At 33.8% G+C, this 21789-nt stretch overlaps 3 protein-coding genes across 4 annotated transcripts; 2 read left to right on the forward strand and 1 right to left on the reverse strand.

The window, feature by feature from the left end:
* Positions 1-5291: 5291 nt before the first annotated feature.
* LOC25489989 (uncharacterized) lies at positions 5292-7928 on the forward strand. Of its 2 annotated transcripts, XM_024778001.2 has the most exons (4): positions 5421-7020; positions 7127-7167; positions 7340-7446; positions 7501-7928. In XM_024778001.2, exons 1-4 carry the CDS (start codon positions 6503-6505, stop codon positions 7891-7893), a joined length of 1059 nt encoding a protein of 352 aa, XP_024633769.1. In that variant the 5' UTR covers positions 5421-6502; the 3' UTR covers positions 7894-7928. The 2 variants fall into 2 exon arrangements, with proteins under 2 accessions (XP_013461809.1, XP_024633769.1); XM_013606355.3 differs by having other exon boundaries at positions 5292-7020; positions 7340-7928.
* Positions 7929-11356: 3428 nt separating this feature from the next.
* Positions 11357-13699, reverse strand: LOC25489990 (uncharacterized). Its single transcript, XM_013606356.3, has one exon. It carries the CDS (start codon positions 13628-13630, stop codon positions 11507-11509), a length of 2124 nt encoding a protein of 707 aa, XP_013461810.1. The 5' UTR covers positions 13631-13699; the 3' UTR covers positions 11357-11506.
* Positions 13700-15617: 1918 nt separating this feature from the next.
* Positions 15618-17365, forward strand: LOC25489991 (heterogeneous nuclear ribonucleoprotein 1). Its single transcript, XM_013606357.3, has 2 exons — positions 15618-16013; positions 16221-17365. Exons 1-2 carry the CDS (start codon positions 15780-15782, stop codon positions 17100-17102), a joined length of 1116 nt encoding a protein of 371 aa, XP_013461811.1. The 5' UTR covers positions 15618-15779; the 3' UTR covers positions 17103-17365.
* The last annotated feature ends 4424 nt before the right edge of the window (positions 17366-21789 follow it).

Raw genomic sequence — 21789 nt, forward strand, 5'->3', positions numbered from 1 at the left:
GCACTTTCGACATGTTGAACCATTGAAAAGGTGTTTTGAAAATGATAGAAAAATGAGGTGGAGGTGAGAGAAGTTGAATGAAGTCAACTCTGTTGAAGCCTGAAGCAGAGGGCCATGCGGCGCGAATTTATTGGCCAAAACCGGCGCGTGACGAACACGCGCAGACAGGAGCGCGTCAGCCTGTAGGATGCGGAGAGAGAAAAGACTTTGTGTATAAATGGGGACACGTGTGATCTCCTGATTGACTGTCTGGTTTTTATCATCTTAATAATTTAAACTCAATTATTTCATTGCAAATTATTTTATTTTTTAATTTTATTTTTACCAAAATTCATGATTTTGTTTTTGTCTATAAATAGAGACTTAGTTCATTTGATTTAGACACAAAAAAAACCAAGTTTTTTTTCACTATCTTAATCTTATTATTATCCTTCATTAGCTTTTCTTTTGAAGTTTTAAACTTCTTTTTAGTGAAATGGATTCCAATAATAATCATTTCAACACACTGAATCCTTCTATTTTATTGCATTTGAAGTTAGTTGTGTGCCGCATGCTTAGTTTGTTGTATTGCATTTTAAGTTATTTGTGCTTCGCGTGCTTAGTTTGTTGTATTGCATTTTAAGTTAAGAAAATAAAAATAAATTATTTTACAAAATTTTGTTTTTCCAAAAAAACATTGTTAAGTGTTTATTATTTTAATTTAATTATAATTGATAATTGTAATTTTATGTAATAAAAAACAAAAATATAAAATTAAATAAGAATATGAAATAAAAAGTGGTGGGGTAGAGTGTTGAAAGAAAAAACCATGGAGAGAGTAAAAGTTTAATGAGTGTTGAATAAGAGAGAAAAAAATGATGTGGAGTGTTGAGAATTGAAAAAGTGGGTGTTGAGTGTTGTTGATTGGTTTTAACCATTGTATATGGTCTAACAATTGAGAAAATTTGAGTTTCATGTCTCAACCCTGTGGTTGTTGGCTCAACCCTGTGGTCGTAAAGATGTCTCAACCTTGTGGTCGTTTGCTCGAGGTTGTAAAGGAGAAGTTTAAGAGAAAATTTGAAAGAACCCTAATCGTGATGGTGGGAGAAAACCTTGGATCTCAAATAATTGAAGCGGTCAATGTTTGGATGGTTACTTTCTTCACTCTCTACTTCATCTTACTCTACGTAGCTTTCCAATACGACCTCTTAGTTGAACGCTCTGAATCCCATCCATCACCACCTAACACCGCCGCTCACAACGCTTCTGATTCCAAGATCACCCAGTTCACACTCTATTGCGAATTCGATGAAAAATCACACCAATAACAAACTTGATGTGATCAAGTAATAATCAAGCAACGAAAACAAAGTGTATGGAACAATTATGAACACAAGCCAAAAGTAGAAAACAATGAGAGAAAGGAAAGAGAACGCAAAAGAATTTGTTGATCCAGTTCGATCCAAATTGACCTAATCTGGGGGAGAGAGCAGCCCTCCGTTTCACTATATGATGAGTAACCTTACAAAAGAGATATCAATGGGTTACAAGAATAAGTCTCCCGCCTAATTCTACCCTGGTGTTTGTTCCAAATAGACAAACTCTATACAAACCCTAGTTTTGTTGTTGCCTTTCTAAACCCTTGTTTCAGCCCCCTTTATCTCAAGGTTTACACTGATACAATGTCTATATTTATAGTAAAAGAATCCTCAATAAAACACGAAAATACGTTTGTTTTATTTTCTGCTGTCAAAAAACACGCTTTTGGAGATTCTGATTTCTCCAACGCCGGTAACTTCTCCGCGAGCCTCATAACTTGGACCGACGGCTGCTGCTTATGCGAGATTTTTTCACCGATGATGACAAGAATAAATTTCAAGAGTTATTGAAAGGAAATGCCTTCTATAGGATTAGGGTGCCATCCAATGTGTTGAACCCTACCGGCAAGCAATATATTGTTTCTTCTGTCAAAGCTCAATGTCTTCCAGGGCACGGTTTGGAGGAACACTTTGTGATACACATGGAAGGTGTTAACATCTTGGCTGTCAATTATGGTGCTCCCCATGGGGCTTGCCCTAATCCCCGACAACTGAAGCTTCCTGCAAAGACGTGTCAAGACTCTTTTGATTGACGTCGTGTTGGAATGACTTTTAGAAATTTTTATAAATTCAGATTGAAGGGAATGTTAGAAATCGTGGTTGGGCCTAACACAACCCCACAAAACCAGCTTGTAAGATGAGGATTGCCTCCTCTTCATATACTCTTCTCAAGAGTCTCATCTATCCGATGTGGGACTTGTGTTTTTCCCAATAGGGAACTACTTTGGTATTATATATTTTATTTTTAAGGAAATTACATACCCTAAGTCTTCAAGTTTTTCAAGTTTATTTTGTTGAATATTTTATTCGGTTTCAAATGTAACTGAAAGTAACGAATTTCATATTAAATTTAGGATTCAATTCATATATATTGTTAGTGTAAAGATTTTTTACACTGTCAATCAATCAATCGTAGTTGTTAGGTTGCTAAAAACGTTTGAATTTAATCATATCTATGTTTAACGTGGCACATAGAAACATTGAATTTAATCAACCAGATGTGTTTCTATGTATAACTAAATTTGCTTTCCAAATTATGAACCCAGCCCCTACTAAAATCATTAGCTCTTAAGTAGATATTTCCCCCCAAATCTTAGTACAAGTTGGCAGATCTATTGGATTCTCTTTAATTAGTGAATGTTGGATTGGAATTGTAGTAGACATATAATCCAAATGTTCCTTTAATTAGTGAATGTTGGATTGGAATCGTAGTAGATATATGATCCAAAAACTTTGGCCCACATTGGATTAACTTTTATGAGATTTTTTTTTGTATAAAAGTATGGTAAAAAAAGACTTATGAAAAAACTGATATAAAGGTTTGACTCTTCATATTAGAGGCTTCTCTCCATTCCATACTTCTATTTTATAAGTATGGTGGTATTTACATGTATGTTGTGATGTTTGATGAGATATGTAGCTTGAAAGATGCAAATGGGATCTTTAACCACTGACTTGGAACACAAGATACAACGATTTTTGAATTTTAACGCTCAACTTCACAAGTCATTAATCAAGCAATCCCGCTTGGTAATTTTGATTCCTCGATCTAATTCCCCGATTGCTTGATGACTGATTCTACTGCACTCTATCCAGTTCAATCTTGTCCGATGTTTAATCGTTGCAGAAATCTGGTTTTGGGAATCCCCAAGTTTTAAAATTCTTGGTATGTATGAATATTGCATTTTTTTAGCTTTTTTTTTTTTTTTGCAAATAGTTCTAGTTTTAATGAGTGTATCGGGCTTTTACTTGAGTTGTCTTGCGTTGTTGTTGTTCCATGCTATTAGATGTTGTTGTCTTGCAAATGTTTTTTTTTTCTTTTGAGGAAAAAAAAATAGAAGTTTTTTTTTTTTTTTTTAGGGAAGGAAAACAGTGCATTTCATTAGATAAAATATGCCAAATACATGTAGGTATATCATCAATCACATGGGGGCTAGGATTATATAGGGCTGCCTGAGCTAACTCGTGAGCTACCCTATTTGCTTGCCTCCGGCATAACTCAACATGAGAGTTCTGAAATCTATCAACTAGCAGCTGTTTACAAGCGGTGATAATACATCCAAACTCGCTACTATCTTCTAGACTAGAATTGACACAATCAACAACCTTTTTACAATCAAGAACAAAATCTACATTATCAAATTGTTGATTAGAGAGCCAATCCAAAGCCGTGTGTAGTCCAACAGCTTCCCCCACATCTATATCACAAATAGGGGCAAACCATTCTGCTCTTGCAAGTACAAAAGCACCATTATCATCCCTAAGACACATGCCCAACCCAACCATGTTAAGAGAAGTAAAGAAGGATGCATCTATGTTGCATTTATACCTGCCAGGTGCCGGTTTCTTCCAAACATCTTCCTCTTGTCTCAAAGACCGAACCTGTGGAGTTATGGTTTGGTTACTGCTGCTTGATCTAATTCTTTGGGCTGTTTGCCATTCTTCAAGTACATGAGTTGCACGTTGAAGCACCTGCGAATCTGTCTCAAGTTGTTGCTGCCAAAGTTTCATGTTTCTACATTTCCAAAGGCTCCACATAATTGTTGCCATCAGCTCACATTTCCCTAAAGATAGATTTTGTAAAAGGGTGAAAATGAGAGCACTAATATTATAGTCTTGATGGATCACCCTGTCAATTGTGTCCCATAAATTCGCATTCCGCCAAACTTGAACAGCTTTAGGACACTCAATAAGAATATGAATACTATCTTTATAATTATGATTACAATGAACACAATCAAATGGGAAAGTGTAATATCTTAGTGACTATTTTCTATGTCATAATAAGTGGGGGAACTTTCTTAAATGATAGAAGATAAATATGGTATTCGTACACATCAAGTTAATGACAAACTGCATACATCCGGTAAAACCTGCAATCATAAGTTAAAAATAAAATGAATATGGCCTTATTCCTAGCCATGAGCCCCATGTATTGTTTGAATATAGCGACCTGTATATGCACACGCATTGCATTTAAGTGTATCAATGTTCATGTCCTTAGACATCATGCAAACATTGCAAATTAATGGTTGTACAGTATTTTGAAAATCTCTTGGATTGGAGACCCTTTGGTTGTTGCATTCGCATGCATATTTGCCTTCAATAATTGGGCCATTTTCAAATTCAATTAACTACTGCATCCAACTTAAAATTATAAAACATCACTAAAACCAAGTAAGATTTGTTTAATGTTTAACTAAAACGTCATTTCAATTGTTGTTCTCATGAGTCGTTATGAACAATAATATATCACCAATTATGAGAGGATTAGAACTATTGTAGCTTTATCCTTTTAAATTATTTTATTCAACACACTATTGCTACGTGCTAAAAAGGTGCGTAATATTTTTATGTCATCCTACCAAATATCAATCGATAATCGATAATTAAAAACATTGAGTGCTCTAATTATGTCATGGAATAATCATCACACATTCCCTTATTATTATTATTATTTAAATATCAATGTTCTAAAAATTGAGCCCATCATCAACATCAAGTTTGTTGGTATGCCAAGTGTGGGTAAAACTCTACATTGAAGGAAAAAACTGATGTTTGAGAAACATATAAACAATAGAATTCGTATAATTAATTTCTAAAGACCTAGCTTAGAAACAAGAGATAGTAGGGGAGCTAGTTAAATTAATCCATGCAAAAAATAAAGACCGAATCAAATTATAAGAGATGAATGATATTTATACAACTATTTGATGATAACTTTTATGAGAGAGTCTTCTTTTTCTTTCTTCTTATTGAGTGGTGATGGGTAAACCACCTTACGAGGCATCCCACCCTTCTACACCCTCTTATGTGGCACAATTTGATTTAAAATAATAAAAATCAATTCTATCTCCTGCTGCTTTTCCCCTTCTCTTTCTTCTTCCTCTCTCTTTACCACCACCGCAACTGAACCAAACATCGGCTATGTTTCTGGCGATGATACCATTCCTTGTCGCTTCCTCTTCCGCTGCTTTCCTCTTCCGTTTTCGAAGACGCCCTGTTCTCTACCTCATACGTTTCCGGCGAGGACGCCGACAAATCTCATCTACAACTTATTCTCTATTTCATTATGGTCTCCCTCTTCATCTCTTCCGTCCTCCTTTCATCAACCACCCATTTCGTCGCATCACCATCACAAGTGCCACCCTCCCTACCACCACTCACATTTCAGATTCGACCTCCCATCTTTTCCGGTCACCACCAAGACATTTTATAGCATATTCAAAGGTTTAAGTTTAAAAAATACAAGAGATGGATTCTTTCAAGCTGTTTCAATCTCACAATCTCCAGTTTTTGTTCTCTTTTTCTCTGTTATGTGTTCTGTTTTCTTTACTTCCTTTATTCTCTCAGTCCTTGAATCCATTCCTTATGCAATTCTTTAGCTACATCATTAATGAAAAGACTTACATGTTCATTCTCTGATTTTGATGTTTTGATGAGTGGTTGATGAAGAGGGATTAAACTTTCTCTGATTTTAGGGAAGAGAGAGGGAGTGATTGAGAGAAGTTTGAGAGAGAGAAACAGAAAGAATGGTGTTGTGAATGAATCAAAAAAAACAAAAAGATGGATAAATTTACTAAAATATCCCTGCCACATAGGGTGGTATAAGAGTGGTACAAAAAAGAGTGTGTCTACCAATATTTTCCCCTTCTTATTAGTAAAAAAGAAGAGGGAGAGAGAGATATAACAAGAGTGAAATGGTTATAAAGAAATATGATTTCTGAAATTATAATAATTCCTGGACACATGGCTAGGCAACCTTATATCCCTGACTGTTAATGTTATTGCTTGCAGTACTGTCCCAATCTGTCAGATATCCAAATTTATTTCTCTGCACCTTATCACGCTCACATTTAACTGCCGCATCTTTATATTCCTATTCATTTTAAACTTTCTCAAATTTTCAATTCCAACCTAATTCTATGGCCTCACCAACACTTAAACCAGAGAAAAAACTTTCAGAATTTCTAAAAGACAAACAAGAACCTTTCATCCTAGAACTTTACTTATTAGAAAGATCAAATTGCTCAAAAAACTGGAGTTCAAATTCAATCAAAAATTTGGAAAAACCTGCAAGTTCTTGCTTCTTCAACAAAAAGAGAAAACCTCTCTTTCCATTTTTGAAAGTTTTATTAACAGCTATACATGATACGAAGAAGAAGAAGAAGGTTACAACAACCAATGACTCCAACATTACAAACCAACATGCCAACGTTGCTGTCACTGTCACTCACGAACACGAAGCTAACAACGTTGATCAAGCACCTATTGAAACAGATCGTTTCTCAACTGCTAGCAGCTCCACCTTGTTCAATTCATGCTCAGATATTGATGATGATGAAGAAGACAGAACCTCGTTTTCGTCAAATAAACATTATAATCCTCTGTTTTCTTCAGACACTTGCCAAGCTTCCGATGTCTGCAACATGAGAATGCAAAGGTATGATATGAAGTGAACTCAAATTCTGGTTTACGTAAATTTTAAATTTGATCATAGCTAAAAAAATGACATGTTAGTTCTTTTTGTTACCTTATGAACAATTAAGCCAGCAAGATGGAAAGCACCAACAAAGATGTATAGAAGAAGGTAAATTAAGTTAGTTTAGTTCTTTTGCATTTTCATAATCTAAGAATAGTTTTTTTTTTTCTTTTCTGCATTTGTTAAATTAAAAAATTGGTTAGAATTTGACTTTATAACCTCAAGAGACGAATTTATAATCTCTAAGACGAATTAATTACTCCTTTTGATTATGTATCAGTCTGTGTGACACATGAAACATTGAACAAGAATGTCTGTGTTTGCGGCGTGGTTGTGCCGAAGAAATTCACCGAGGAATCTCTACTATCAGCTGCTCTATTTAGTTCACTTATTCAAACATCAAAGAGAGACCATAACTATACTAAGGAACTGAAAGAGATTCTTGGGCATGATGTTTCTCATGTGATGAAATCTAAAAGGGTGTTGCACAAGACAAAGAGGTTGTTATTTGATTGTGTGAGAGAACTTACAAAAAATCTTCCAGAAAAAGATTGTAAGCAATTCATGGGTGCCGAAAAGTTGGGGAAGATGTTATGGGAGAGGACAAAAGAATGGAGTGAAAGAGGTGGAAATTATGAGAGAAATCTAAGTAACTTGCTGAATTTGGATTACTTGGATTCAATTAATGAATGGAGTGAATTTAAGACCGAGGTGAAAGATGTTAGTATTGAGATTGCTGATGCAATTTTGGAATGTGTGATTAGGGATGAAGTAGTATCAGATATCATTGAAATTTTATCACACAACAAAATTAATTTCTGTTGTTGTAAGTAATATCTCATGTCAATAAGCCATTGCTTCTTAAATGATGGGTTGCTTGCTCTCTCTACTTCTTTGTTCGAATTGAAAATGTAAATAATTGAAATAATGAATGATACATCAAGTAGATAAAAGTATTTGATGAGAAACTTAAGTCGAAAATCAGAAGCATCTCACACTTGGTTTTCTCGATTAGATTTTCTTTATGAGTTTAAGTTTTTTTAAGAATTGTTGTATTCAACGAATGTTTGACTATGAAAAAGCTCGCTATGTTTTATCAAGGTACTCTACTGAAAATTAATGTATGAGTAAAACTATGAGGCGTGGATATCAAAAAGGTGATAATCTTAAGAGTTCTACGTTGAATTATATAAAAAAAAAAAAAAAAATGAATGTAATGCTTAAGTTATGAAATAATAATCCATCCGATGAATCGTCTTTGTTTTTGGAAGGAATGTTTGAATCGGTTATATAAAGACATACATGTATATAATGTTCCAAGCATTTAAAGTGAAAGTTACGTGCGTGGTACGGCGGTACCCACACAGACATAATCCATCGGTATCACTATTCACTTACACTATTGAAATTGGAATTGCTTTTGTTTGTGAGAAGGACAAAATGATGGTATCTTCAACCACTATCGCCGCTTCCATTCACCTATTTATCTTTCCATTAAAGAATAAAAGGGATGTGTGACTACCACTGTCTACTCACACTATTTTGAAAAACAATTATCAAACAAGCACCACTTCTATAAATATACGATTACTTCACAATTTGACAAAAAAATCAATTAATTTTATTGGTATAGTTAATCTAGTATAGGAACTTAACATTTCGTTACAATACTGAATATAGCCAGCCCTCACTAAAACTATAGTACCAATAATTGAGGTAAAGTTTCTTATCTCATCATGGTGCCTAACATTTGCTTTTTAGCTTCAAATTTAGAATTACCATGCAAGTAAATTCCATTCCAAATTCTTCAGAACCAAAAAGAGAATTTTTACCTTAACTCATTTCATTTGTGAACAAGTTCTTTTGATGCCGTGACTGCAAAGTCATTGCAAAGATCGATCTAAGCCTCCTTTATTCCGTTTCAGAACAATCGCCCCGGATATGACTCCACCGTCCAACATGGTTTGCTGCGACTATAAACAAACTCACACAATGCCGCCTAGTCAGTTAATACAGGAAAATAAATGATAACATAGGTAAAGTTCAGTTTCCTGATGTAGTACTTTCCTTGTTGTATATGGTTATTGATTTCACACTACAGGTAAATGGTGTGGACCTTGCAAACTTATGGACCCAGTTATGCAAGAGGTTGCTACAAATTACACTGATGTTGAGTTCATTAAGCTTGGTGTGGATGAGTTAGTGGATATTATGTTACAAATTACCCTTTACTTTAACTAGTTTATAATTTAATGTAAAAGCAACTATATGTAAGGTTTAATTACTCGGTCCATATCTAAACTATTTCTAATCAGATATCTGAACTTGTAATTGAGTTCCTGAATTTTAGTCAAGATATCTGAACTTTTACATAATTTACGATCAAAACAGGCAGAGTAATTAAACCTACTATAAATGTTATTCATTTTTAGTGACATGATTTCCAGTACTTGAGAACTGGTTTGTTTCACAACATTAATCGCAACAGAAGTAAGAAAATGTCTCAAACATTCCAGGTGCATTATATGGTTGATAACTTGGTAGGGGTAAGAAAGGAGGAACTACAAAGGATGATTGAAAAATGTAGAAACTAAGTGTATGATCATCATCACTGTAACAAAAACACGCTGCAGCACATTTTCCTATGATTACAAGGGAACAGCCTACAAGCTCAAAATGTATTAATAGGTACATAGAAGGATATCCATTAACTATAATCGATATAATTGGATTCTTCAATGTTATTTGATCTGATAATAATCAAAATCTTCAACAACTTGCAATATTAAACTAACATAGTTGTGTTCTGTCTTCTCAGAAAAGAAAAGAAAAAAGAGATATAAAATAGCACCTGTTTCCAAAACTAAATATCTTTCTGTATAAAAGAATAAGAACGCAGCTATGCTAGCTCTAATATATATTGTGTACAAACTTCATATACGAATAGTGGAATTGCATAATAAGTTATTTAGAGTTCATGTAGAAGAGGGTTAATGAAAGTGTTAAAATTTAAAACATTATACTGAGTAAAATATTGGTTTAGTTATCAGCATCACTCAAAATCATTTGCAAGTGACATACCTTGATTATCAGGGAGCACCAACTCATAGCCTGGTTTCACAATATCAGTCACTTGGATTGTGATAATGATATCTCTTCTAGAATTAAAATATCTTCAGCCATCATTACCAAACCACTTCCATCCCTCTTGAACAAGCAAGGGGTCTCTCATTCACCACAAAAACTATATCAGATAGAGCAGCTCCTGGATGTTGGTTTCCATTCCCAGGAAGAGTAATTTTTGTGCCTTTCTCTAACAAGTTTTAATGTCTATATTCAAGATTTCTTCTATACACTTCAACTTCCTGTCAAGTCAAAACCAACTTAGAAAATATTGTAGTCCGAATTTTGTGTTGATATAATTTCCATTCGATTTTGCTGAGTTCAACTGTAAATAAGCTTGATAATCAAACAAAGCAATCAAGCATATGTCACACAATATTTCTAAATTGCGGTTCGAGACTGAAACTGCAGCCATAATATAAAAGGTTTTAGAGGTTTCCGCAGCAGCATTGTAACCGCAACCGTGTCCGTATCGGTTGCTGTATTTTGCTGCAATATCAAATTTTGCAGCATAACCACAACCGCAATTTAGCACCAAAAAGTAGTATCTTACTGTCATTAACATCCAGAGGGCTAACAAAAATCCACAAAATGATATAGAACATGTGAGTACAGAATACAGATAAATCTATATGCATGCTCTCTGCCCAAGTATGCATGATCAAGCCAAATAAGTTTACGACTGAAATAGAAAACAATCAAAACAACAGAATATTGTTGCCAACTGTAGCATAGCAACAACAGTGGCAACAATATTATTTCAATTGCAGCAACACCATGGCATTAACTACCAAGTAAACATCTGAAATTAATTATGCAACTAAACACAATAAATGTGTCACAATAAATGGTACATTAGTATTAGATGTTCCATAGGGTCAAACAACTTAATTAAGCGACATCTTCCTTCAAATTATTCCCATCACCATTTTCATCATTGAAGCGTTAAGAGTTAAGTGGATATTGACCATTGAGGTCATAGAATTGACTCTTCTTGGGGTCAACAAGAACATCACAAGCGTTAGAAATTTTCTTGAACTTTGCTTCAAACTCTTGTTTCTTTTAAAGGGTACGTACTGGTTATTCTAATCCCCAACACAGGTTGGTAAAATGGACAATATAACACAAATGTAATTTTATAATTAGAAAAAAAAAAAAAAAAATTGGAACCGTGTATAGGCAACTGTCCATAAGTTTGGACCATTTTCATTCATTATAAAGTTTCTTGCTCACATCTACTCCAAAAGATACAAAGTTACCAGGATATTGATTAATGACATTGCTAAAGTTTTTGCACTAAATAAATACTAATTGCATAAGGAAATCAATCCAGCACAACTAGTTTCTGATACTCGGGGCCAGCAATTGCAGCTTCCATAACTCCTACAGGGCTTATATCACCATCATTGTCTGTCAGCAGATGGCTTATATCACCTTCATTATCCAAGAACAATTTCAGCAGATTCTTAGAAAATCCACTTAACAGCGCCACTCCTTTCTGAGTGGCTGACACTGGGGTCGCCATCGAGTCTCTCAGATTCCAAAAAACTATCTGAGGCACAGCAGAACCATACCCTTTCTCTCTATACTTCCTAGTGATTGCTTGGTAATCAGTTTCCCAAGAGTTTGCAGATGCTTGATCAAACTCCATGTCACTGAATACAAATATCCTCTTAATCATCTGATCCTCCTTGAGATTCCCATTTACAGCGACATCCAATATGCGATCAAATACCTTCTGGAAATCAGTGTTCATCCCCCAATCCATCTCCATCACAAACTCTGTCTTGGACTTCAGATCATCCCCCTGAATCACATGAAGCTGAGGCTCAGCACTGAAAGTAATCACCTTCCCTTTCCAAGGTTCCTCACACAATTCAGACACCAACAATCCCAATGCCACACACACATCCATAGGGATCCCAGTCATACTCCCAGAAACATCACACACAGCAAGACAATTCCTCATCTTCCCTTTCTTGAGCAAATCATCCACCATTCTCGTCCACTGTAACTCCGCCACCTCTCCACCATCTCCATCCCCCAACGACCGAATAATATCATGAGGAAGCAAAGCACCAGCAGCGATCGTAGTCTTCCCCACTTTCACATCCTCCAAATACTTCTCAAACCTCTTTTTATCATGCTTCAAAAACTTCTCTTTATAAAACTCCATCGCCACAGACGCAACCCTGTTGTAAGGAATCAATTTCCATCGATTAGCCCCAATAAACACCTCAGGCAACTCCAAAACCTTCCTCAATGGCACCAACACATCCTTCCTCAAACGATCACGAACCCTATAAGCATAATGCGCCTCCTCCACACCTTCATACTCCTCCCTAGGAAAAATCCTCTTCGCGATACTCTCACACAACAATGTCGCCCTATCAAATGAAGAGTCAACCGAAGGACACCATTTCGCAGCAAGACTAATATTTGTGGACGACCCACATTTCAAAAACTCAATATCTTTCTTTAAACAATCAGCAAAATGATCAGATATACAATCATGAAGAAACTTAAAATGAGGGTCACGATTATACCGTTCAACAAGCTTCTTAGCCAATACAATCTTCTTCTCTTTCTTCGGAAGCTTCTCATAAGCTAGTGCAATCCTCTTCTCTTTCTTCTCATAATCTAATGCAATCATCTTCTCTTTCTTCAAAAGAGAAGCTTTTCTTTTCTCATCTCTCTTGGCCCTCGCCGCAGCCTTCGCCGCATCCCTCACCGCAATCTCTTCACTCATCAAAGAGTCTTCATCAGTATAATCGTGAAGTACCGAAAAGGGGTTTTGGATTTTCTTAACCAGAGGGGGTTTAACTTGAACCAAAGGGGGTTTAAACTCCCATTGTTCTTGATCGAATTTTCTTACACCAAAGCGGGTTTTTGATTTTGATTTTGACTTTGATTTGCGATTTTTTTTTCTGTAGGCTGCTAATTTCTTTTGATTCCATTCTTCTTTCTGGATTTTACGTATATTGGTACCTTGCAGAAGACGGTAAAGGATTTCTGGGAGATCTTTGAAGTAACCAAAGTCAGCAAGGGAAGGGACGTTAGAAGCTAGGGTTTTAGGGTGGTAGTGGTGAAACCAAAGAGCAGCGGCGTAGAAACCTTCACGATCGGACTTGCCGGTACCGCGAACGCCGCGGAGGTTACAGACGAGTTTAAGGGTGGTGAGTGGGTTATAGGACCATGCTAATTGAAGTCGTCGGAGGAGAGTTTCAGGGGGAGTGTCGGGGACAACATGGAAGAAGAAGTCAAGACATGGGTTGCCAGTAGTGAGATATGTTGGTGACATGTTTTCTGTTAGAGTCATTGGTGGGTTTTGGTTTGTATGAAGGGTGTTGAAATTTGTTACCATTTGATCGATGGAAGTTTTGTTAGTGGTGGCGGTGACGGTGGTGTATAACTCGGGTGGGCCAACGAGTGTGGTGGCGGTGGCCATAGTTGTGATGAGAAAAATGAGGAGATTTGGATTGCTAGGGTTAAAGGAGAAGGTTGTGAGAATAGAAGTTGATTTTGATAATATTTATTGAACGATATGCGTGGGCACCAAGTACTTGCAAAATCTTAGTCATTAAGAATAGTGAAAGAGTTAATTGTTTGGTTGCGGAGAGAAATCAGGAAGGGATGTGAAAACTGATAAAGAGAACTATTCCATGACTTGCTAAACAAGTTTCCTTTTTTGTTTCTATTTTATTTTTTAGTTATTATTTGTCTCCACTAACCTCAAGTAGCGGAGCACACACTACTCGTAACAAGTCAAAGAACCCTTCAGAGGATTTTCTCTTGTTTTAGCATCGTGTTATCATTGTTTGGTGTAAAGAAATGAAAGAGAAAACTTGTGAAAAATCTAGAGTGTGCTTGGATGGATGAATGTTTTGAGGGAATTCAAATACTTTTGATGTGAATTTCATTGTTTGGATGAGGGAATGTAATGTAATATACTAATATTGAGGAAATGTAATGTTATGAAGGAATTCAAATACTTAGGTAAATTGCCTAGAATTTGAAATTCTTTAAAATTTCCAAATTACCTCATCCAAACACACTCTAAGGATTTGTTTGGGAGTTTGGAGGGGAAGAAGGGAGGGGAGGGCTTTGGGAGGTTGAAAATATATAGAAAAATAGACAAAAAATTCACATTTTTTGAAAGAACATTTTTTTAGAGAATGATAAGCTAATACTTATGATTAATATACTTTTAATTTTAAGAATATTATAACAACATAGATTGAATTTGAAAAATTCATATAAACCCTCCATAACCCTCCAAAACCCTCCCCCAATACAATTTTTGAGTTCCCCAAATGAGGGAGATTTTTTATTATGAGTAAAAAATTAACCTCCAAAGCCCTCTCCTTCCAATGTCTTCTATTTCTTCCACTTGCTCCTTCCTTTTTTCTCAAACTCTCCCCTCCCCTCCCCTCCCCTCCAAACTCCCAAACAAAGCCAAAGAATTCATATGCAAACATGGGTTGGAGGTTTTGGTAGTTCAACTAATTTGAGTCAAAGGGTTAAATGAGTTGAGAAGTTTAAAATCAAGGTTAAAAAAAAATACTAACATACTAATAATTATCTATCATATTAATATTTGTCATTAAAAAAAGATGCAAATGTGGGTGAAAAATTATAGTTTTGAAAACTAAAAGTTCGTAAAAAAAGTAGATTTGAACCTTAAAAATTCATACGCAAACACACTAAAATGTTAAAATTAAGTGAAACAAATATATCACAAAATTGTTACATAAAATTAAGTTAAAGAATAACATGAGTAGTTTTGCCTTAAAAGAACAATAATGTCTTTGAATTAAAAATTTGTGCATAACTACTATTATTTATTGTGTCAAAAAAAATCTACTATAATTTATTGTGTAAAAAAAACTACTATTATTCACTCAATTATTTAACTAATTTTTTTTTGTTAATTTAATGGTTTAAGATAATTGATTTATTACCAACAATAAATTGGTTTAATTGGTAAAAAAAAACTTAAACCTTTAAATAAGTTATCACGAGTTTAATCTCAAGTTAGCTCTTGTGCATAAAAATATAACTTTACTTTAAGAATCCAACATTTGTGTCTCACATTTTGAATTATTCGAGTTAAGTTATTTTTACTAACATGATAATGAAAAAAAATCATTTAATTATCACTTAAAAAAAGAGCAGTGCTATCTAGCACGACTCAATAACTGACGACAATACACGGCATTAAAATCAAAGGAACACACGACTCGATATGATTCAGTCATGCGATTCAACCAGTGATTCAATGATTCGACCATTAACTTAGTGATCTAGTGCCCTTACCGAGATGATGACCGAGCCGAATTTTAAAAATATTAAGATGGATATTTTGGAGACTGCGCGAGAAACAATGCGGGTGGGAAAAGAAGGTAAAAGAAAAACGGTCCTAGTTGGGTCCAAAAAAAAAAAAAAGTCAGCAAACGGGCAAACAAGGAATTTTATGACCAGTTACGAATTACGAGGTAGTTAGTTTGATTTGAGAGAGAACAGTAAAGTATGAAGCTTTAGGAACAGAGTAAGGGTTTCCAATTGATTTGGGGATTTAGGGTTTCATCTACAGTACCATGAATTTCAAAATGGATTCTGATAAAGCCAAGCTCTTCGTAGGTGGCATTTCTCGCGAAACCACTGAAGACACTCTCAAACACCATTTCACCAAATACGGTGACGTTTTGCACTCCACCATCTCTTTTGACCGCACCACCCGAATCCCTAGAGGTTTCGGTTTCGTTACTTTCTCTGATATCTCTTCTGCTCACAATGCCCTTCAAGATACCCATGCCATTCTTGGACGAAAGGTTCGGTTTTTTTTTTCTTCATTTTTTGTTTTTCATTTTTTACCCTAATTTTTGTTTTCGCTATGAAATTTGTTAACTTTTGAGTTTAAATGTTACTCATTTATGATTTTTGAGTAAATAAAATGTTGTAAATTGTGTTTTTTTTTTTTTTTTTTTTTTTTTTTATGGGTTTGTTTGATTGGTTTTATGGTTGGTTGTTGTATATAGGTAGAAGTTAGGAAAGCAATACCGAGAAGTGAACAGCTACAACAAAATCAATTACAGAATAGAGGGGGGAATAGCTATAGTGGTTATGAATGTGGGAATGAACATATTAGGACTAAGAAGATTTTTGTCGGTGGTTTACCTGCTAATATGTCTGTGGAGGAGTTTAAGAGGTACTTTGAGAGGTTTGGTCGAATAACTGATGTGGTGGTGATGCAAGATAGTTTAACTCATAGGCCGAGGGGGTTTGGGTTTATTACTTTTGATTCTGAAGACTCGGTGCAAAGTGTTATGATGAGGAGTTTTCATGACTTGAATGGTAGGCAGGTGGAGGTTAAGAGGGCAGTTCCGAGGGAGGGGAATGCTGGTTCTGAGGGTTTTAGTAAAATAAGATATAAGAGTGACAGAGGAGCAGCAGCTGAAAGTTTTCACCATTCTAGTCCAGGGAACGTGTTTCCTGCAATTGCTCCTTTACCTTTGTCTACTAGTGATGGAGTATATGGGTACGGATCAAATCCCTATGGTTGCTGGTATCCTATGGGTGGGTATGCGTATGGGGGGAATGGATATGCAGCTCCATCAGATGTTTATAGGAACTTATGGTATGGTGGGCAAATGGTAACTGGTCCCCAGGCTTATCAACAGGTGCCTTATGCTAATGTTATGCCAACTGTTGCATATGTAGGTGGTAGTGTTGGAATAGTAGGTAGTGGTGCCGGAAATTGGGGGTACAATTCCATTCTTGCGTCTGCAACAAATTATAAATTTGACCAGCCTCTTATTACCAATGGATTTGTTCCATTCAATATGCCATCGCCTCATGGTGTAAAGCAGATTGTTGGTGCTTCAAGTTTTAAAGGAAGCAATGGTGAAATCTCCAGTTGACATACGGTAAAAGTTGTTGAGCCTTAATTTATGTAGGTATGTAGGTATATACATGCTGACTGCTGCATCTGGTCTATGAAAGGTCAGTATATTCTTTCCTACACGGTGTAATAGCTAGTCATTGGGCCTTTCTATGTGTCATAAATATGTAGTTTAGCTAATTGTCTTGTTTGTTATGGAGATTATCAGTAGAGGATTCAGGCATCTGTAAAAATATTTTCATGCAAATCATTTTATTCATGCTTCTTTCTACATTTTATTCATGCTGCTTGTCATTTTATTCTCCTTCCACTATCAAATGTGGTTTGTTTAGCTCTTTGCTAGTAACCTGATTGAGATGGTGGTTAGTGGACCAGTTAGATGAGCTAAGATATAATAAATATGGAAATTAGTGGTAACAGGTAATTAATCCTTCATTAGTATTCAAAAATTTACACAGACAAATATTTCAAATTGACACTTAATGTGAGACAGGGAATATGTGTTTCATTTCATAGGTTCAAATATGCATCATGAAAATGCATAGATTTCAATAGTTGTTTTTTCTGTTGTTCTTCAGTAGATTTCAGCTAAAGTGTTGTGTTAATTGTGGTTGGTTGCATCTTATAGTACGGTATTTACTTGCATTGTGCAGTTTAATTGTGGTTGATTGCATCTTATAGTACGGTATTAACTTTTTTGTAACTTTTTCCAAAACTTTTGTTATTAAACTGTAAATTTCATTAAGTTTCGCTAAGTAGAGAGCACAGAGCACGCATAGCCATAGGTTATTTGGTCAATGAATGTAACATATGTTAAATTGCAGCGTTTGTTGCTAGCATTTCTATTTGATGTTCTCGTTTACATTACTCCATTCAAAGTTGGATGTTGTACAAATGTAAGTTTAAAAAGGATTAGTGCATTCTATATTTCTCCTTTTTAACATTCTGTAAATTTGTAGTACGGCTTCAGTTGGGCCTCCGTTGGCAATTAGTCAACTAAAGAGAGAACAAAACCAAATTGTTTTTTGGCCTCAGTTGAAGAAGTGTTTGATGTATGGAGAGGCTTCCGATGAGTGCTCTTTCGGCCACCTTATTTCCTTTTAAGTCTATAAAAACGTTTGGTAGATTTCTTCAGAAAGGCATATAAACACACAAAAAAGTCGTTCAAGAGTTACGAAACAAACCACTTTGGGAGACCAAAAATGCAAAATTTCATTAGCAAAATTTGAGGGTTCCTTATCGCAAGATTCAAATATTAGGTACCGTTTGGTCCGGCTTTTTTTGAGCTTTTCTACATTTTTAAGGAGAAGCTAGGCCAAACACCATATCAATAAAGTACATTGGAAAAAAAAGTACTTTTTTTAGAATGCATAAAATTGAATGGAATGAGCTTTAACCAAAAGTTGTTGAATGCTACTTCAAAAAACTAATTCTCTGTAATTTATTTCACAAGCACTTCTCTTCAACTCACGCATGCAACCTTATCTTTTATTATTTAATATTATATTTCAATTTATTTTTTTCTTCCATTTAATTTTTTTGAACCGATCCATATAATTTTTTTTAAAGGAGGATCAAATTTTTGAAGGAATTTTATTATCTTTTTATCACTTATATATTTAATTTTAATATCGTTTAATTATCACAACCTCACAAAATATTTTTATTTATGCTGTCATTGAATGACACCAAATATTTTTATTCCCTTTCTTCAACCTCACAAATACACACACACACATTAGCGTTTAGAGTAATATTTTATGTCTGCATGTCTGTATTTTTGTTACGCTAATGCGTATAATTTTTTCAGTGTTGCGCAATGCGTACAATTATTAATTAAAAGTATAGATGCCTAAAAAAATTATACTTATATAGATTTTTACACATTTATATTGTAGCATACTATGCATATCTTTTTATTATTAAAAAAACTAAACATACCTTTTTCAATAACACCAACAATGTAACAAATATAATATCATATAATATAAATTCTTATCTTTTTAAAGGACACCAAAAATATGATATTCTTATAACAAAATTTGTTATACACTAATTGGAAAAGAAAAAACAAACTATTCTCTAGCTTGGTTCAGTTGATATAGACAATATATAAATATATGGAAGGTCGCGGGTTTGAACCTCGGACACCATCAAAAAAAATAATAAATTCAAAGTTTTGTATAATATTTTGCCAAACAACTTTTAACTTAAAAATAACTTTAGAATTAAAAAAAATAAAGAAATCAAATAGCTTTAACTTTTTCCTTAAAGAGCTTTATTTTAACTTTGTTTTAAAGTAGCTTTTAGACTGAAAAAAAAGCCTGACCAAACGGTACCTTACGAATGCGCCTAGGCAGGATTTCTTGGGGTGGTAGATTTTAATGGAGAAATCTACTTGTAAGCCCCTCACCTGTACTTCATACCTCCCAAAACAAAAAAACAAAAAACTAAAATACAGTTGTAATCAATATTTTTTTTTAAAGAGGTAAAACTTATAGCATTTCAAAAATTTAAAAAGCAACGTTTCAGCCTCAAAAATTGTGTAATTTTTTTTTGAAAATGGAAGTTTTAGGAATGTAATTAATAACGAAACTTTCATAATCTAATTTATTTTTCGGAAATTTCTAAAAATGTAACTACTAAAATGTTTATATCTTTCCTTAAAGAAAGAGTTATTTATATTCAAGAAAATTTTGAAAATAAAACTTCTAGTACTGAATCTCTTAGTTTTCAAAAAGATCCTGGGACACGAGTTCAAGGGCACAAGTTAAAGAAAAAGAAAAAAAAAATGAAAATAGTATTTTTCGCACTTTTAATAGTTTGACTATACAGCCTCTAAAAAGAGTTTTGGGACACAAATTTTAAGATATTTTATACTCTATTCATTACTTTAACTAGTGTGTAGGAGGAAACACTTGTTAGAATTTGTCTTTCAAAAAATTGAAAAGATTGTTTTTGTTCTGAAAATTTTGCTTATTGTTCCAAAGAAATAGGGTAGCATCATCAAAGGAATATATCAATATTATTACAGTTTTTGCAATAGTTGTTTTCTTATTTGATCTAATTCATATGAATCTCATATCAAGAGTTGGTGTGTATATAACTTATTTAGGTTGATTTAATGGTGATGGTTTTAGACATTGGATTGTATTTTTTTTTAATGTCTCAAATTTGATTTTTATTAGTATCAATTTAAGTAGATTAGTTTAATTTCTTAAAAAAAAAAAATATGTGTATATTAAGTAGTGGGTAAACGTTCACAATTGTTTTAGACATTTATTTATAGAAATCATCAATTTGGTTGATAAATGTGTAATATATTGTTACTTGATCTATGAATATACTTCCTCCAGTCTTATTTATAATAAAATTTTTACTTTTTATTGAATTATTAATGTATTTGGTATAGAATATAAACCAAATATATCATTTATGTAATGAATCGAAAAAATCAAATGTTATGAATAGGGTTGGAGGGAGTATTAAATTTTAAAAACATCGTTCAACTAAATTGATTAATAAAAAAGAAATTTGAAGGGGATAAAAACTAAAGAGCCAGGGGTTGTACCTGCTGTTTTGTTCAGGGGGTTGTTGGTACGTGGATCTTGATACCTTGTTGGCGGTCGATCCATTCGCCTCTAAACCTTATTTGATTCTATGGATGTACACTCTTCATATATTTTTTTTTTTTGTGATTTGGTTTCGTGCTCGTACGCAGGCACGTTGGATTGCGTTCGTGAGGAGTGCTCTTTTTGTTATGATTATTTAGGGTAGGGCTACCGGGGTTGTATTATATTGTATTATTCCCATTTGGGTTGTACCTGGGTCAGGCCTAATGTCCCCCAGTCTCCGTATCTCTTTATTTTTATTTATTATAGGCTTAAATATGTAATCTGTCTCTGTAATTTGGACACGTTTTTATTTTCGTCCTTGTAAAAAAAAAAATTAAAAACATCCTGCATAATTTCTTTTGTTTTAAAAACGTCTCTGGCCCCACTTTTTTGCTGACATGGGATGGCTTTGGCCACGTGGCAGTCCACGTCATTAAAAATTTAATTTTTTTTTAAAATCTGAAAATTATTTTTTAAAATTAAAAATTCATAAAAAAATTCCAATTTTGTTTTTTGAAATATGAAGAAAAAAATTGGAAATTAGTGTTTTTATAATCTATAAATAAATTTTTGAAAAAAAAAATTAAAAATTATATAATCTCAAAATTTATAACTTTTGAAAATATAATTTAATTTTCAGAATTAAAAAAAAAATGAATTTTCGAAAATTTAATTTTCAGTTTTTTTTATTCTTTTATGATTTTTAATTTTATTTTCAGATTTTTTTAATTTAAAAAAATGAATTTTCAGAATTTTGAAGAAAAAAATTAATTTTTCAGTTTTTTTTTCCGATTTTATAATTTTTATATTTATTTTCGAATTTTTTAATTTAAAAAATGAACTTTTAGAATTTTGAAAAAAAAACAAACAAAAATTAATTATGTGGCATGCCACTTCAACTGAATAGTGGGGCCAAGGACCTTTTTAAAACAAAAAAAAAAATTACAGTGATGTTTTTTTTTTTTTTTTACAAGGAAGAAAACCAAAACGCATTCAAATTACAGGGACTGATTGCATATTTAAGCCTTTATTATATTTTGGGTTAAAAAAAAAAAAACAGTGGAAGTGGAAGAACAATATACAGTTTTCTTC

Source organism: Medicago truncatula, chromosome 3 (assembly GCF_003473485.1).
Source record: "Medicago truncatula cultivar Jemalong A17 chromosome 3, MtrunA17r5.0-ANR, whole genome shotgun sequence".
Classification (NCBI taxonomy): domain Eukaryota; kingdom Viridiplantae; phylum Streptophyta; class Magnoliopsida; order Fabales; family Fabaceae; genus Medicago; species Medicago truncatula.